Source organism: Scheffersomyces xylosifermentans, assembly GCF_036884685.1.
Source record: "Scheffersomyces xylosifermentans strain CBS 12540 chromosome Unknown RJT20scaffold_1, whole genome shotgun sequence".
NCBI lineage: Eukaryota > Fungi > Ascomycota > Pichiomycetes > Serinales > Debaryomycetaceae > Scheffersomyces > Scheffersomyces xylosifermentans.
Genome location: NW_027042939.1, coordinates 1,762,954 through 1,781,010, shown reverse-complemented (window position 1 = coordinate 1,781,010; position 18,057 = coordinate 1,762,954). Strand labels below are relative to the sequence as shown.

The following is an 18,057-nucleotide window of genomic DNA, read 5'->3' as shown; positions in this document are numbered from 1 at the left end:
GTAATGCAATTAGATTCGAGGCAGCAATTAGAGTAAACAAGATTACCCATGAAAAGTGGTGTTATCCATTGTGAGCGCTGGAGATTAACATCCACAATATGGAAGATCGGAAGCAAGGGGTAGTTTGGCCCTGGGAACGAGACACGAGACATTCAAAGTTCCGATGCACATTTGAACCTCATTAAAGTTATCGATTTTGACCTCCAAGATTTCACCCACCAAATTACTACCGAAGATCGGAAGATCATTGCTGTATGTTACAGTGTCTTCTTTGTCAAATTTGTGCCATGTTTGGGGTTCTCATCTGCATAGTACATATCGGATATATTAAACTCGAATACTTCACACGACACTTGTACACACTACAAAATAATATTACCCATGGCTTTGCAGTGGCCAGTTCGTAATGTCAGGTTACTTGTGGAGCACAGGAATGCAGGTGGTTGTTGCCCTAGTTCGATAAGGCGGATCTCGTTGATAGCCGGATGAGACCGAAGTGATGTTTGAAGAGCAAATGTTGAAAACTGGTTGCCTAGATTCAATCTAGTCAGCTCAGCGAGATCATCGCCCCAAGGTCAGGTACCTATGGTTATAGTTTTTTTATGCCAAACTCATCTGGAGGTGCAACATTTTGCTACATTCCGTTTCGTGTTTCGAAACTTTGTGGAGAAGTGTGTTGGATTACGCATTCATGTATAAACTCTAACCCACAGCTGGCGTAATTACAGCATCAGGAATCCATGGAAGAAACTCCAGTTATTTTCTACGTAAATTTCAAAAACATGACGACATTCTAGAAGACTTCCTATTGAAGTCAATTCCTGCAGATACTCCTAAAAAAAGAAACGTTTTCACGACATCATCACTCAAAACCGCGGAAAAAAGCAATTTGAAGGCATACAAGCACCAGAAAAACCGTTGGCGAAAAAGAAGACGCCATTCTTATGTTCCATAATCTGACAAAATAATAGCATCATTAACTTACCTCAACAGAATCTGAATTATCACCAGTTATACTTATAGTTATTGTTTTCTTCAAAATTTTGACTCTTGGTTATCCCTTGGTACCTCACGACCACTCTGGGCCAAAAACCACTTCTTAGCTTGCTGTGCGCCCATTTTTGACATCTTTTGTCTTGACATCATCGCCTCCGCCACTACATATATGCCCCAATCGAAGACCAGAGTCTGAATTTTTGAACGAAACATCGGCTCAGCACTCAGCAAACAGCATTCAACGTAATAGAGATGACTTCCCAATCAAAGGTAATATCGCCTTCGCCGAAGTACTTTAATCCTATTCCAACGAAGCCGTCGTCATCACTTAATAGTAGATATAATTGCTATCCGGTGCTGATATCACCAAGCAACCTCATCACAACTGTCAGTACAAATAACACAGTCAACACATTCAATACGTCGGTCACCACATCAACTCCTCCGCCACTTGACGACCTTATTAATGACTGCTTCCTCTACAGTATAGACCAACTCCGTGACTCACTGAAGGTAGAACATGTTAAAAAGTTCCAGCAGTTCGTTAGCAAACTTCATTGTGAAGAAAACTTAAAATTCCTTATAGAGATATACAAATATGAATACTACTATGATCGCATATTTCCACTCGCAACCAAGATACAAAGATTGAACAGCACCCCAAGCCCGAACTTATCCTGCTACTTGAACAACCAGTCAATAGATTCTTGCATAGGTCATTCACTCCCGGGCCGCCGAAGAGCCTACAGTAAAAATATACCATCAGCAGCAAACTCCATCCGCTCTGAAGAGTTGGACCCAAACGCTGTGTTTGTGTCTACCATAGACGACTTGGACCCGGAAAACTTGACTGAATTAAATAACAACACTTGGGATAACTTGAAGCTAAAGAATATTGGCTTGGATCTTGATGAGGACGATGAAGATGAAGATGAATTAGAAGATGTGATAGATGAATCCGAAATAACTGAAGTAGATCGTCAATTGTTAAATTCTCAGTGGGACCAGATTATTTCCAACTACATCAACTACGATGCCCCAGAACAAATTAACTTATCCCAGAAATTATACGACCAAATATTGAAAGAGTCTGAAACCAATACTTTACATAAGCCACCTGTATTATTATGTGCCAAAAACGAAGTCTTACAGTTGATACGGGAGAATGCTTACATGAGTTACTTGAGTCGTGAGAGAACAAACTGCAGCCGTTGTGAAACCACCAGCACAACTGTACCAACGTCTCCAACATCTCTCAACGGTGACATTGCTCCACCTTCTGACAAGGATGTTGTTCCGAGATCTATCACTATTGACAGTGGATTTAGCACGCATAGTGGGTCTACATCTCCAACGGCCTATATGAACCAATCGTACAAGCAAATGAAAACAAAAATTCTTTCCTTATCATCATCCGTTTCTAACTCAGGATCGCATCTGACCACCCACCTGAGCTCCACGCTGCACACTGCAACACCTCAGTGGAGCGAAGCCAATTCACCAAGTCACAACTCCTCTTCATCATCCATAGCCAACATATTTGGACATTTGAAGTTACACAATAACAGCAACAATAGCAACAACTCACATCATTCGCATCATCACTCGCATTCACACCACCATAACAATCTCCAACGTTTTGGTACTCAACACTGTACTAGCACCACTCACTCTGGTGCTTCTACACCCATTGCATCTGCATTACATTCGCTAAACACTAGCCCTATCTCCCAAATAGAGAATACGTCATCTAACGGCGCTTCAAGTTTAAAATTTTGGAGCAAGAAGAAGAATTAGTCTTCCACCTGATTTATAGATATTTTGCAGCTTTGTCATTATAGAATATATTTGCAATGTACCAATTTGGTACTGGTTTACATTTCAATTCTGTAGGCATTATTACGCATTTGTTAGTAGTGATCATGGTTAGTAATAATTATTAATGGGTCTGAGCTGGAAGAACCGGTTTATATCAAGATTGCGACAGGTGTGCCCCCAAACCTAAAGAATTTCAGAGAGATATCTACGAAAATTTCATGAATTTTCATAAAATTATACAAAATACATATATACAAAATCACCGGTTTATGGAAACAAAGACTTTTTTGTTAACAGTAGCAACATTGACATCAATGGAATGCCAAAATCTTTTCAATAATAACATATTGCTTAGGTTTCATGACTCTTTGGTTGTATCTCTCATAGTTACCCCTGTAATCCTCGTCTGTTCCGGTAACTAAACACTTTTTTGCAAGCCATCTTTTGCTTCTATATGCACACTATATATATATGGACTATGGTGGGTAGCATCGGATATCTGAATCATGCGATCCACAGCTTCTTATCTCCATGGTTCAGAAGTCAATGATCTATGAATTTATATAGATGAAACAATACTACTTTCTAATGATCTGAAAAAGTAGTTTCAATCCATTTTATGACATACTTTTTCATCTTTCACCGGGATATCTCATTACTGAAGACTGCCATAATCATAGTATTATCGTCTCACTTGTTCTTATCAGCTTAGTAGCATACAGGAAAAGGAACCCACAGTTCTCTTCCTCCATACTTCCACACATTTCAGGGTAATTTCAAGTCATCTTGGTATTTAGTGACTGGTTCCTCCGTATGGATAGCAATTACATCAGCTACTTGACGTAGTCAACAGTTACATTAACCACTGGCACTGAGCTCTGTTCAAGAGCCATTTCCAGCCATCTCCGCATTTCAGGGTCGGGCTCACAGACTCCCTCTAAGACTCCATTTAGACTTACAAGCAACCATGGACTCGGGAAATATAAATGACTCAAGCAATGAGCAAAACGAAAATACTACACAGACATCAGAAGGAACACCTTCCAGCACCCCGTTTCCCCAATCTCCACCACGAACTCCTCCCTCGTCAGGAGATGAAGTCAGCCAGAGGGAATCCCCGCCATCACCTTTCCAGCCCCCACCATATATACTAAAGAATTTAACTCCGGTGAAAAAGACAAAGACAAAGAGAGACTATTCAGAACATCATAATCGTCGGGCACAGTACTTGTCAAACAAACAAGAATTACTCAAGCATCGTGCGCTAAAGATCAATCAGAAGATAAATGAGGTCAAAGCACAAAGATACCAAGAAGTACAGCTGCAAATCGAGAATTTGAATAATAACTTGAAAATGGTCAACAGCAGGAGACAGCAGTATTTACGATTTGTTAGTGAAAGAGCAGGAAGCTTCTTAAACAAGCAGCTTCCCCGTAGAAAGTCTTTGGTGTCATCCAGACAATTACCTTTGCAACCAAAGCGCAATACTCGCCTTTCAACCTCAAAACCGCTCGTTCTAGAGAAGCGCTTTGATAGCACGAATCTCCAAGTACTACAGCGAATGCTTAAATCCGCTTTGTATGATCGCAATTTAAAAATATTGAATGACTCGAGGTTTCTTCACCGTTTCACCCTATTCAATTCTGATTATTCATTTGCTGAAGGAGTGAGGTCTCTTAGTAGACTGAGTGCCATAAAGAATGCACTAGTGTATATTCTCAAGTACTTCGATGTACCTGATCCGTTGATGACATCAGAGCCTTATAGTGGATTCCTTTACGCTTTTATCTTAATTGCAGATTATCACGATTGTGTTAATGATGGATCCATTCATCCAGGGTTCAATTGTAATTTGGAAAATAACGAACATGAAAATTGCTTAAACAATTTCATATGGCTCCTTGTTTACAAACATGCCAATGAGATGATTGATAATTTTAAACAGGTTTTGAAGGTCGGATATGCTACAACAGCGTTTCTAGAAAGTTGGCAGAATTATGCATTTTTATTAGCAATACTTAAGAGAAGGCACTTCGGCAATATTAAACTCATACTACAACAGTCTATCGATTTGACCGCCGAATTGATAGAGTTGTTGGGAGACGACGAGGCAGGAGTTAATAGGAAATCGAAATTGGAGTTAGAAAAGCAACTTTTAGAGAAATATCCGTCTTTCCGTGCTCAAGACATTTTTGAGCTGCCAGAGTCTACTAATTTCTTAACAACAGTTAATCTCGAGCTTCATCAAATTCTCGGTAACCCCGCAAGTACTCGGCTGTACCCCCGAATTTACAGCACATCCAGAGTTGTTAGATATCAAAATAGTTGGTTTTCCATTCCTATGGTTTCTTCCATGAGAGAGAGTGAATGGAGAAAGTACTGGTTCAAGAAATTCAGTAGGGGTAACCACGACAGGATGTTCCCTGAAAGTATTCGCTCAGGACATGTGTCGACAAAAACTAAGTATGCAAAATCCAGAGAAATGTTGGATGTTGAAGACATTTTGACAGAAGTGAAAGGAAAATCTCAGGAGTCTCATATTGAGCGATGCAAGTCACATTTGCATATGGGTTTGAAGATGAAGACAATATATGATGAGCTCTTCCAGTACTACAAGTCATACTCTGAAACTTACCTAGACAATTATGATCCAGATAATATCGAGCGAATCCTTGACAGTTTATTTAATGAGGATGGAAAAGAGTTGCTGAAGCATTATTTCACTCTTATTGATAATCTACTCGAAAAGCCAATTTCGGGATCTAGCATCGTGAGATTTCCTTCCAATTGGAGAGAACTCTTGGATAATGAGGATAAATTTGAAGAGCTTGCTGATTTGATTCAGGAATTTGAGAAATCGGTTGCAAATCTTTGGATCAACGAATGTAAAATTGATTCTTTTGAAATGTTTAAACGGTTTGAGAATGTTGTATGCTTAGTGAAAGCTCCAAACTTCGGTAAATTGAAGTCCAGTTTCTTCACAAATTCTCCAAATTTATTATTTCCCAAGTTTTATGCATTCTTGAAAAGACTAACAAATGCTAACATGAATGATTTGGTTAATATGAGTACATTACATGCATGTATGGAAACTCCTCGTGTTTACGGCAATGAGCATAACGAAAGCGCCAAAAAATATTTCAGCTCAATATATTCGGATTTGATTACAAGAAAAGACACCCATTATTTCGAAGAGAATGAGCTTAACAAAGTGTATTTATTTGATCTTCTCAAGATTCATCGCATGGTCATAAAGTTAGTGGGCGGGAACACGGGCTTGATGCTTGTTTCGAGTTTCTATTCTACATTGACTATAGACAATATTGCTGTTATTGCAAAATTCCAGCCAATAGCAGCTTTCAACGATATTTATGAAGTGGCTTCTAATCCAGACAGGCTACTTCAAACACTCCAAGAGAAATTGCCCAAGTGGTTCGGAAGAAGCATTCAAGACCTAAACTTTGACAGTTTCAAGGCATACTTCTTACGGAACCATGACAGGATCTTTTCCTTGCTAGTGCAAAAATTCACCACTCTTTGCAAAATGCAGGCGGACACTGTCACATCGCAACAAATTTTGCAGGGCAATTTTAGATTTTGCCAACAGCATACAGAAGCGATTGTGCACGAGATATCCGCCTTAACTGCATACATATACAAAGTGTACGGGCCACTATTAAATTGGATTTATAAGGACCTCGGGAGCCCAGGGAGTTAGCGAGTTTACGACTCAGTTTTCGATGGAATCACCGTCCATGGATTTTAATGTATATACGTACTTATATAGTACTAATAATAATAATGAAAAAGAAACTGGATAATGTAGAAAGCACATCCTGACATCCTGATAATATTGCATACCTTTCTCGAAACCACTCCGAGAAATTTGCAATTTCCCACCACATCCTAATAATAAGCCCTCCTCCCCATGCTCCAGGCCCTACAACGTACGCATTTCACGCCTATCATGCCTACTGCTTCTACTATAGGGGACCCCACTACTCCATTTCGAACTTACATGTGACTAGCCCTGCACACACACTGAAAATTTTTACTGATTTCAGACCGCGCTTAGCTCATCCACTATTACTTTAATTGGTTGATAATGAGTCAACACCACAGAAATAAGCTACATGATAGGCACTGAAAAATTTTCAGGATTCGTATTCAGTGGTGGAGATTTCTATATATATATAGAATTTGCATTCGTTTGGTAACAAATTGTGTCGAGGTTTGTATTCCCCTGGCTGGTCATTTTTCTGTTCAACCTAGTGTACTCTAGTTCCCCTATCTATTCGTCACATTCGGAATGTTGAGACAAGTGTCCAGAACTTCCTCGGTAGTCAAGAGATTAACACCAAGGGCCACTGCCACTGTTGGCAGATTGGCACTTGTTACCCCAAGATTGAACTACGTTCAAAGCAGATCCAAGGCTACTTCTTCCTCCCCAGCCTCTGCTTCCACAAACGCACGTAACTACTCTACCAGATCCACCGTGGTACAATTATTGAACAACATCGGATCCAAGAGAGAGGTCGAGCAATACTTGAAATATTTCACCTCGGTGTCACAACAACAGTTCGCCGTTATCAAAGTCGGTGGTGCTATTATTACACAACAGTTGCCTGAATTGGCCTCTTGTTTGGCATTCTTATATCATGTCGGACTTTACCCTATAGTCTTGCACGGTACTGGTCCTCAGATCAACGAGTTGTTGGAAAACGAAGGTGTGGAGCCACAATACGAAGGTGGTATCAGAATCACCGATGCCAAGACCATGGAAGTCGTCAGAAAGTGCTTTTTAGAGCAGAACTTAAGATTGGTCACTGCTTTGGAAAAGATGGGTGTCCATGCCAGACCCATCACTGCCGGCGTGTTCGGCGCTGATTACTTGGACAAGGAGAAGTACCAGTTGGTCGGTAAAGTTAACTCTGTTAACAAATCCCCAATAGAAGCTGCTATTGAGGCTGGATATTTGCCAATTCTTACCTCATTGGCCGAAACCCCATCTGGTCAATTGTTGAATGTCAACGCTGATGTCGCTGCTGGTGAATTGGCTAGAGAATTTGAGCCATTGAAGATCGTGTACTTGAATGAAAAGGGTGGTATCATCAATGGTAACACTGGTGAAAAAGTCAGTGTTATCAACTTGGATGAAGAGTACGACGATTTGATGAAGGAAAGCTGGGTCAAATACGGTACCAAGTTGAAGATTAAGGAGATTCACGACTTGTTACAACATTTGCCAAGATCGTCATCTGTTGCCATTATCGATGTTGACGACTTACAAAAGGAATTGTTTACCGACTCTGGTGCTGGTACTTTAATCAGAAGAGGATACAAGTTAATCAACCGTAACTCCTTAAAGGAATTTGGTAACCCAGACTTATTGAGAAATGCCTTGTTGAGAGACCCAGAAATCAAGTCCGGCAAGTTGTCTGTTGCATCTTACCTTAAGTTCTTAGAATCTGTGCAATTCAAGAGTTACGGAGACGAGCCTTTGGAAGTTTTGGCTATTGTCTTACAAGACAAGACTAAAGTTCCAAAGTTGGACAAATTCTTGTCCTCGAAGACTGGCTGGTTGAATAACGTTACCGACAACATTTTCAATTCTATCAAGAAAGACTTTTCATCCTTATGCTGGATCGTAAATGAAAATGACTCTAACTTGGCCTGGTACTTCTCCAAGTCCGATGGTTCCTTCTCAAAGAACGGTGAAATCTTATTCTGGTACGGTTTGAAGACTGGGGAGGTTTCTGAATTGATCAAGGAGTTTGACTCCTCGAACATTGGATCCTCTTTGTCATCTTCCAAGGAATCCGGAGTCTTCAGCTCTCCATCGCAAAAGAGAGGCCTTCACACTGGTCAAAAGAGACACTACTCCAACCCTAATCCACCTATCAGAAAGGGAACAAACACGGGAAAGACCAAGGTTGCCTTGATTGGAGCAAGAGGTTACACTGGCCAGAACTTGATCACTTTAATCGACAACCATCCTCATCTTGAAATCTCCCATGTCTCTTCTCGTGAATTAGCTGGTCAAAAATTACAAGGATACAACAAGGATAACATTGTCTACTCTAACTTGCAAATTGAAGAAATTAAGCAGTTGGAGGAAAATGGTGAAGTTGACGTGTGGGTTATGGCCTTGCCAAACGGTGTCTGTAAGCCATTTGTTGAAGCTATTGAATCTGTTGCTAACTCTCAATCTAAGATTGTCGATTTGTCCGCTGACTATAGATTCGACACCACGGGAGAGTGGATCTACGGTTTACCAGAATTGAACGACCGTAAAACTATTGCCAACGCCAAGAAGATCTCTAACCCTGGTTGTTACGCAACTGCTGCCCAATGTGCCATTGCTCCATTGAAAGACTACATCGTAGGAACTCCAAGCATCTTCGGTGTTTCTGGTTATTCTGGTGCAGGTACTAAGCCATCTCCAAAGAACGACGTCAAGTTTTTAGAAAACAACTTGATTCCATACTCATTGACTGACCACGTCCACGAAAAGGAAATCAGCTCTCAATTGGGCTTGGATGTTGCATTCATGCCTCACGTAGCGCAATGGTTCCAGGGTATTTCTCACACTGTTTCCATTCCAATCAAGCAAGGCTCATTGACATCCAGAGAAATCAGAAACATTTACCAAGAAAGATACCAAGGTGAGCAATTGATTACCATCAGTGGTGAGGCACCATTGGTCAGAGACATTAGCGGTAAACATGGTATTGTTGTTGGTGGATTTGCTGTCAACTCCAAGGAAAACAGAGTCGTCATTGTTGCCACCATCGACAACTTGTTGAAGGGTGCTGCCACCCAATGTTTGCAAAACATTAACTTGTCATTAGGATATGGAGAATACGAAGGTATTCCCGATGACTTGATCATCAGAGGTTGAACAGCATGACGCCTTTAGGTGTTGTCAATCAGCCATCAAAATTTCTTTTCTATAATTCTCGTTGTTTGCTTCTATTTATAAACTAGATCTAATATATCTTTCAGAGACAGAGCTGTAGACACTTCAATAAATGTGAGAGATTGATATTTTACTGAATACTTGATAGGTAATGTCTCCATTTTCATTAATTCATTATTTCAAAATATGCAATTCTTCATTACAATGTAAAAAAGTAGATAAGAAGTCAACTCTTTGTAACCTGTCTAAAAATCATATACGTCAACCACTATTTCATTCCACATCCTAACATTACATCCCAACACTAACAATTAATTATCATAGTAATTATCATTGTAATTGCAACCATTAAATATTTCCATTTGTACTCAAAGAATGGTAGCGCCAGAAATTCTTAATCCTCACACAAATCCTTCATAGAATAAGAGTTGAGTATGTCAATAAAGTGAATTGAGTATGCTTTGCTGATTAGCTTCTTTTTAGGCTATTGATATAGGAGTTGATCGGAGAGTTGATCGTAGAGCTATCGTCATCTATAAACTACAAGATATCTAATGTTAGTGCCTCCAGAAAATTTTGGTCTTGTTGAGCCCGGAATATATAGATGTTCCAAGCTTGATTCTGACAACTTTCCCTTCTTGGAGACTCTTCAATTACGGTCTTTGGTACTATTGGATGCAGAAAAACCTCCGAGATCATTGAACGATTTCCTTCAGTCCAACGCTATAGAGTTATTCAACCTCGGAGGTCTAAAGATCTCTAACCACCATCACACGGGAGCAGACGCTTCCAACAAGGATGATGATGATGACGATGAAGATGAAAGATCTTCTAATACCAGTAAAAACTCGGATAGAGACCCCATGGAGACTTCACACGAGGATAAAAATGTCATTGAAGTGGTGACAATAAACACAAAGAAGAATAAGAATGACCAGTGGATGTTAATCGAGAAAAACCTCATTCTGAGGGCCTTCGAGTTACTATTAAACAAGAATAAGCACAACGTCCTCTTGGTCGATTCAACATCCACATTGATCGGAATACTACGGAAGATCCAGAAGTGGAATTTCAATTCTATTTTGAATGAGTACAGGATTTATACGGGTAATTCAACAAAGAACAATTACTTTGCTGAAACATTTTTGGAGTTGATACAGACCGAGTTGATTGCTTATGAAATCGACCATCTTAATCAACAACTTAAAGAACAAAAGAAAAGGCAGGAGCAAGAGCAAGAAGAGCTCCTTTCACAGGAATATAAAGCAACAGAAATGCTCTTCAGAAGCCCGGAGTTTCTGAAGAACAACTCTCGTTCCAGTTCGATCAACGGAGTAGAGGAAGAGATTCAATGGGATGAAGATGATGTCAATAGCATAGATGATGATGATATGGATGACGATCTTTTGTCGGCTTCCCCACAGATCCCTGTAAACCTATTGAAGCTTGTAGAGCAGAGAAAACAAGAGAAACCTAGAGATATGGATTCGGACAACGATATCACACCGGGAACTTCCCCGAAACTCGGGAGGACGAGTAGGCATAATAGTTTCAACAATGATTCATTTATCACAACAGCAAGGATGAACATGGACAGGCGAAGGTCTTCAATTGATTCGAAGTTTTTAAGAGCAAATAACAATAAGTTCCGTACGCAGCAGTCACCAAGACCGATACATCCGCACAGAGCATCGTTTGACTCGCCTTCTCCTCTTGTGGTGAAGAAGACTAAAGAGAAAGACTGCTCTACCAAGTTCTTGACTAACACTGAAGTTGAATCAATCAAGAAAAAGTATGACTACAGATACTATAAGAATCTCAACAAGTATCCTATTACTTTTGAAAATGTCAGCGTTATAAAATTGAAGTTACCTGCTGATAGCAAATTGCCTGACTGGTTCGTACGTGGCAGGAACTTGTGGGAAGAGACGTACACAAAGTTGAATAATGTTTGACTATTTAATTGATAGAGTTTATGGAATTGGAATAGAGTTCTATATTGTTTATTGTTGAAATATGTAGATTATGTACTTGTTTGAGTCAACCATGCATAATGATATTTGATTTTACTTCAATGTCAGTCTAAAATAATAGGAAGGATAGTATAATTAAATTGATCAACGTCTACCCCATGTTGCTTTGCTGTTTGTATGTGGAGGTGCACTATTTGTAGTATTCACTGAGTCATGGTTGGATTGCAAGGTGGTCGATGAGTTGAGCATTCTTTCTCTCAATCTGGAACCAGAGCCAGAATTGGAGTAACTATTACTTCTGCCAGGTTGAGGAGCTAAGGATGAATTGTAACCTGAGCCCGGTATGGACTGCTGCCTTGACTTGTTGTACATATCTTGTAAACGACTAGCCGATGGCCTGTAAGAAGGTGATGGGCGTTCTTGCAGTGGCTCTGGGGAAGGACTTGCTCTTCCCAGTTGAGGAGTGGGACTGAATCTTGCTGGAGACGAGTTTTCTTTCATTCTCTGGCTGTAGCTATTGTTGTAGCTGTTCGTTTGCTGAACTGGGTGGAGTGAACCCAGGTAATCCCCACTACCTCCACTATGATTGCTGTGATACGACTGTCTGTGAGCACTACGAGGAGGAGGAACCAGCAGAGGGCTTACTCCAAGCCAATCTGGATACGGCTGGCCTTGTGAATCATAATATTTGACGAATGCATTGTGGATTAAGGTTTCATCTTCGGCATTTCCATCCTTTTCAATAAATGTGGAGAGGGAGAGACTGGCAAACTTGCTGCTGTAGTTCTCTCTGATCTTTGAAAAGAAACCAGTCGAGCTGCTTGGTGCGTGCTGGCTCATCTTGTAACGAAATTTGATGGTTTATTTCCCTTGTCGATATGAGATTCAAAGCTTTAAAAGGAGAAGCAACTCTTTTGGGGTATCTTTATAATTTCTTCAGTCAATTGATAGCAAAGTGAGATTCACTAGTTCAACTAATAATCACGGATCTATAATTCTAAATAGCTAAATGTCCAATATTTTCCCAATTGTACCACAGATCAAACAACTGATTCCAATTTACAATTAACTACTATGATTTAAAGCCTTGTACAACCATTAAAATCACCATTTAATCGTATGCTTTACTCCGTTTGGGGCCACGTTGGGCATATAAGCGGCCATTTTATATGCAATACACGAAGGTCAGAGGAAATAGGGTCAGCGTGAAAAGGGTTAATTGTGATTTTTTGGCTTTTTCAATGAGATGGTTCGATTTGTGGAGTTTCTAGGATCAATTTAATGAAGTTTTGGTGTATTTTCGACAATTCTTCGTGGAGGTAACTGTCCCTTTTTCCTCCCATACATTAGCATCTCTCTCTATGTACAATGCACTATACACCATACCACCATACCACCACCATACAATTTTCTACAAACACTATGTGCACCCATTACCTACGCACAGGCTTCCTAAATAGGATGTTCTGTCTCAGTCAAAAAAGTCAAAAACAGTCAGTGTGCGCACTCTATTAACTTATTGTTACTTACTGTGACTGATGATTTTATATTCTTGGAGTATGGAATTTTTCGTCTCATTTTTATGTGATTATTTTTTTTGTCAGTTACCAAACATACGTTCGTTGCAGCAGCGGCAGAATCAAGAGCAGGAGCAGGAGCAGGAGCAGGAGCAGGAGTGGAAGTACACTGTTTTCATTTAGGGGCCAGAAATGATGATTCATATTAACCCCTAATAAAGTCCATACTACCCTTCAAGCACATTTCTATTGAGAAGAGCATGTTGTAGGCTATGTTGTAGGTTTATTATTTCTTGTGATTAGTATGAAGAGCATTAAAATTGACACCACCATAGCAGTGGCAGCGTAGCAGCAGTTTTTTAGAGCGATTACATAAGCTGCAACATCGCAGAAATCTAGTCCCATACAAATTTATTGTAGGCTAAAATTTTTCATATAGTTTGCAACAACACTGTAGTGACACAGAGAACACCCTTGAGATCCAAGTCCGTTCGATGTATGCCCTCAGATCCGTGTTAAGGATCAGACCCGTGAGGTCTGTCCGCTCGGTATTGCCAATCAGTAGAAATTTCGGAAACAGCATTGGTCTTTTCAACCAGAGTAATACTGCGCAGCCAATTCCTGAAAACCCAGTTGCAACTCCAAAGACTAGTCCTCCAGAAGTAGTTTCGGCTCCAATCTCTAAGTACAGCGTCGATGAACTAGCAAAGTCAGGAAAGTTCGACAAGACTATCATAGATGCTTTGAAGGCCGCTAATTTCAGAAACTTGACTCCTGTTCAGGAGACATCATTGATCCCTATTTTAGAGGAAAACGGCTTGGTGGTGCGTGCTAAGACAGGAACTGGTAAGACTTTGGCATTTGTCGTTCCTACCTTGCAGGCCACTCTTTCCAGCTTTAATAGAAACCTGAGAGGTGTTTCTACTTTGGTCATCGCTCCAACCCGTGATTTAGCACTTCAGATCGAAACTGAATACAAGAAGGTCATTTCCAATCTTCCTAGGAACTTGAAACAAAATGCAGATATCATTGTTCTTACAGGAGGAAAGAAAACGAGAATTAACGTTAAAAACCCTCCTAGTATCGTTGTCGGAACTCCTGGTAGATTGTTGGACCAGTTGTCGAACCCAAATGTTGCCCGTTTATTCAAGGACTTAAAGTATAGAGTGTATGATGAAGCTGATAGACTTTTGGACGTGGGTTTTGAACAGACTTTGTCCGAGATTGACCAGATCCTTGTAGCTGCTTCAAGGGATAAGTTTAAGTCCATTTTGTTCAGCGCAACCATTGATTCTGATGTGGATAGCTTTGCTCGTGAGCACATAGATGAAAACTATAAATACATCAATTGTGTTAACGAAAACGAACCAGAAGCACACGAAAATATCCACCAATCCTTGATTTCGTGTACCGATAGTGTTGACACCTATGCCACTTCTTTCTCTTACATCGCTAACCACTTGCAACATAAGGCCCCTTTCAAGTGTATGGTCTTTTTGCCAACTGTTACTAGTACCGAGTGGTTTTACCAATCTCTTGTTCGTGGTATTGATAATGGATTATTTGAAGTTAGACCATCCAACGTTGTGAGATTGCATGGTCAAAGATCTCAGGCTGCAAGAGACAATACTGTCCGTCATTTTCGTAATATGAAGAGCGGTATTATGGTGTGTACCGATGTCGCAGCTAGAGGTTTAGATTTCAACGATGTGACCCATGTTATTCAATTGACACCAAGTGTCTCTGTTGCTGATTACATTCATAAAGTCGGAAGAACTGCAAGAGCTGGTAAAGAGGGAAAGGCTATTCTTTTCCTTACTAAGAACGAGCAGAGATATGCCACAATTTTGAAGAAGGAAAGAGGTGTCAAGTTTGAGGAAGTTATTAACTCGGAAGATATTGAGAAGGCACACGCTACTATCTTTGATCAAGTTCGTATTGATGAAGAAGAAATTGAGCAATTTATCACTACATATCTCTCGTTCCAATCTCAAGTAACTCAAAAACACAGATTAGACAGACATAAGTCTATTGCGGACACCATGGAGCTTTACCGTGCTTTGCTTGGTCAACCAGACAAGACAATGCAAGTTTCTTACAAATATGCTACGGAAGTCTTGAAACTTGACCACACACTTGGTGACTTATACTTTAATATCCCTGGTGGCTTGAGCAGAGGTGGTGGTGGCAACCGTAAGAGTAAAAGAGACTTCTTCGGAGCCGGAAGAAATAGTTATTCTCCAAGATATAACGACCGCAACGATCGTGGTGGTCAAAGAGGCTCTAGAAACTCTGGAAGACCAAGCTACGGAGGTTCTTATGCTTCTAGTTACAATAAGCCCAATTATTCCAAAAACTCAGGAGGTTCCAAAAACTATAGAAGAAACGATAGAAACAACTACGATGACTCCTACTAATTAAGAATCCGCTTGTAAATATTTGTTTTATACGAAAGTTGCACGATAGCAACGAAATTCCGAGATTCTTTTCATTTTCATAGCAACGCTTTTTTCTTCTTGGTTTGCTGTATATAGCTTTAATTTGTATATAGTTTGTTCATTAGGATATTATATATAGTTACATTAATGGATCATGATGATAGAATTAAAAATGTGGAAAAGTACTCAGATTCTTCTTTTTATGCTTTGGTTTGAAATTCTTCTTTAACAAACCTGTGGGATATGCCTTCTTGTTGTTTTTAGTTCTTGCTCCTGAACTTGATCTCGTCACTTCAACAATTTCTTCGCTAATATAAGCATCACGAGTAAGTACCACGTAAACTAGAAGGCAAATGATAATAATGCTGTTGAAAATTGCGACACGCTTTTGAAATGTGAGCTCATTACCTAGAGCTCCTATTTTAGTCCGAGACTCATTCAATAATTCCTTATGATTGTTTTCTTGCAATTTGAATAACTTTGCGTATTCACTGTGCATATTTAAGTACGAATTTTTGAAAGATATGAGTTGGGAAATAAGGGTCGAATTCACTGAGTTCACTAATGACTCAAAGTTGGATGTCTGCCTTCTTTCTAAGTTTGAAAAGGCAGTGGAGAGAAGTTTGCTTTGCTCCTCAATATATAACAATGACAATGTGGCGTTAGACTCAAGTAGCGACAACCGCTTGATAATATTTCTGTATACTGATTCCTGAGTAGTTGCCAGAGCCTCTGTAGTTTGCGCTTGACCAGTTTCTAAAACTTCGCAGAATTCTTCAGAGGTGTTGTTATAATCCTGAAGAAATTGGTTCAACCCCAAATGTGGTAAGATAACTCTACACTCCTCGAGTGTGTCGTTGTCAAACTTATCAAGCGATGCAGTATCTATGACCAATTCTTCTTGCTCTTTTTGCAACTGTGACACTTCTTCCTCTTCTTTAAAGTCCTCCATCATTGTTTTACCGTGGACACGAATTACAGATATCGGACAATAGAACTCGTCACCATAATGACTAAGGATTTCAACTTTCAAGTATCTAGCCCAAATAAAAGGATTTGCAATTTTGAAATTTTGAACATCTCTCACGTTTTCGGCTTCAAATTCTCCCAATAATTTCCAACTTGTTGTTGGGAATCTGTCACTGACCGATACTCGAATATCTTTAAACATGGAACTGAAAAATTCAAAGTTTCCCATGACAACAGAATCCACAAGAATATCCTGGCATAGCTCGATTACAACAAATTTGCTTGGTGCTGAACACACATTTAATAGATAGGAGTCCTTGTTTTCTACAAGAATTGCAGAAGCTCCCTTAGCTTCCGAATTGGTCTTAATAATAGTTGCTGCACATCCAACGGAGGCATAGTTGAATTTATCCTTGTAGACCCTGCCCTCCTCCTTGGTTACGTTCTGTTCCGCTGCAACCAGGGGCACTTTTGGTGGAACATCCCCATGAATAGACAATTCGTTAGAAGTGGTATTTTTGGCTTTGCTGGACACCTTAGTAGTGTTGGCATAATTTTGTTGTTCTTGGCTGATATCTGCCTCCTCCTTCTGTTTTTTCCACTCCTCAAAAGACATGAAACGACAATCGTCAATTGTGACGTTTGTAGTATTGTTCTGCTGGTCTACAGTACTATTTGATACGTTCGTGTCGATATCAATATTTGTGCTCTGGTCAAGTAGCTGAATAGACGATATATCAATTGAAGCGTTGGCTTGGAGGTCATTTATCAATAGATCATGGGTTTCTTCTTGAGTGACGTCGTTGGGTTTTGCCGTAGTGGCCTGTGTTATCTCTGAATCAGGTTCTGTCTCCACAGGTAACTCAGCTGATGTGTCCTCTTTTGAGCTGTCACATTCCTCTTTATCCGAGTTTTGTTCCTCCAATATGACTACGTGTGCTGAACTATGGATATTTTCCTCTATTGTAGTTACGAAGTCTGACTGGATGGTAGTTCTTGACGACGTTGTAGGGTTAGTCATTATCTGGGGAGCAAAGAAGTTGGTGGATCTAGTCGATGAAGTGGAGCATGAGCTCTCTGAGCAGGAGTTTGCTGAAGTCGGCACCAGCTCCAAAATGCTGACATTAATATTGTCTAATTCTTGTAATTCTTGTGGCTCGATTGCTGACAGTACAGGAACTATAGCTGAAGAGTCAGTGCTATTCGATGTTTCAGCGATGCAAATCCAGCAAAACAACAGCGCGATGAATAGTCGCTGGCTGAGACGGATCATTATATCTATCAACTAGATCTTCGTCTTTTTCAGCTGCACTATTTCCTTAGATCTCTAACGTTACTAATAAATACTTACAATAAAATAGCCTCCACTATCTGATTCCACGCCTAAATCAATTTTACAAAGTCACGTGCGTTAGAGATCTGCGACT

The 18,057-nt window shown here is 40.0% G+C and overlaps 7 protein-coding genes across 7 annotated transcripts; 5 read left to right on the top strand and 2 right to left on the bottom strand. All coding sequences in view use genetic code 12, as the record gives it.

Annotated features, from left to right (window-relative positions):
* Positions 1–1,248: 1,248 nt before the first annotated feature.
* Positions 1,249–2,793, top strand: RJT20DRAFT_132324 (uncharacterized protein; the record flags this gene model as incomplete). The annotated part of the gene is made up of 1 exon (XM_064918132.1): positions 1,249–2,793. One exon carries the CDS (start codon positions 1,249–1,251, stop codon positions 2,791–2,793), a length of 1,545 nt encoding a protein of 514 aa, XP_064777229.1.
* A 593-nt stretch (positions 2,794–3,386) lies between these two features.
* On the top strand, positions 3,387–6,947 carry RJT20DRAFT_13789 (uncharacterized protein). Its single transcript, XM_064918583.1, has one exon. It carries the CDS (start codon positions 3,782–3,784, stop codon positions 6,530–6,532), a length of 2,751 nt encoding a protein of 916 aa, XP_064777228.1. The 5' UTR covers positions 3,387–3,781; the 3' UTR covers positions 6,533–6,947.
* Positions 6,948–6,962: 15 nt separating this feature from the next.
* ARG5,6 (bifunctional acetylglutamate kinase/N-acetyl-gamma-glutamyl-phosphate reductase) lies at positions 6,963–9,868 on the top strand. Its single transcript, XM_064916216.1, has one exon. The coding sequence runs from the start codon at positions 7,124–7,126 to the stop codon at positions 9,713–9,715; it is 2,592 nt and encodes an 863-aa protein (XP_064777227.1). The 5' UTR covers positions 6,963–7,123; the 3' UTR covers positions 9,716–9,868.
* Positions 9,869–10,217: 349 nt separating this feature from the next.
* Positions 10,218–11,769, top strand: RJT20DRAFT_13769 (uncharacterized protein). Its single transcript, XM_064918580.1, has one exon. It carries the CDS (start codon positions 10,288–10,290, stop codon positions 11,686–11,688), a length of 1,401 nt encoding a protein of 466 aa, XP_064777226.1. The 5' UTR covers positions 10,218–10,287; the 3' UTR covers positions 11,689–11,769.
* MSO1 (Mso1p) lies at positions 11,770–12,895 on the bottom strand. The gene has a single exon (XM_064918581.1). It carries the CDS (start codon positions 12,544–12,546, stop codon positions 11,851–11,853), a length of 696 nt encoding a protein of 231 aa, XP_064777225.1. The 5' UTR covers positions 12,547–12,895; the 3' UTR covers positions 11,770–11,850.
* Positions 12,896–13,674: 779 nt separating this feature from the next.
* On the top strand, positions 13,675–15,765 carry MSS116 (ATP-dependent RNA helicase). The gene has a single exon (XM_064916215.1). It carries the CDS (start codon positions 13,718–13,720, stop codon positions 15,638–15,640), a length of 1,923 nt encoding a protein of 640 aa, XP_064777224.1. The 5' UTR covers positions 13,675–13,717; the 3' UTR covers positions 15,641–15,765.
* Positions 15,766–17,956, bottom strand: RJT20DRAFT_124359 (uncharacterized protein). Its single transcript, XM_064916214.1, has one exon. The coding sequence runs from the start codon at positions 17,901–17,903 to the stop codon at positions 15,828–15,830; it is 2,076 nt and encodes a 691-aa protein (XP_064777223.1). The 5' UTR covers positions 17,904–17,956; the 3' UTR covers positions 15,766–15,827.
* Positions 17,957–18,057: the final 101 nt, after the last annotated feature.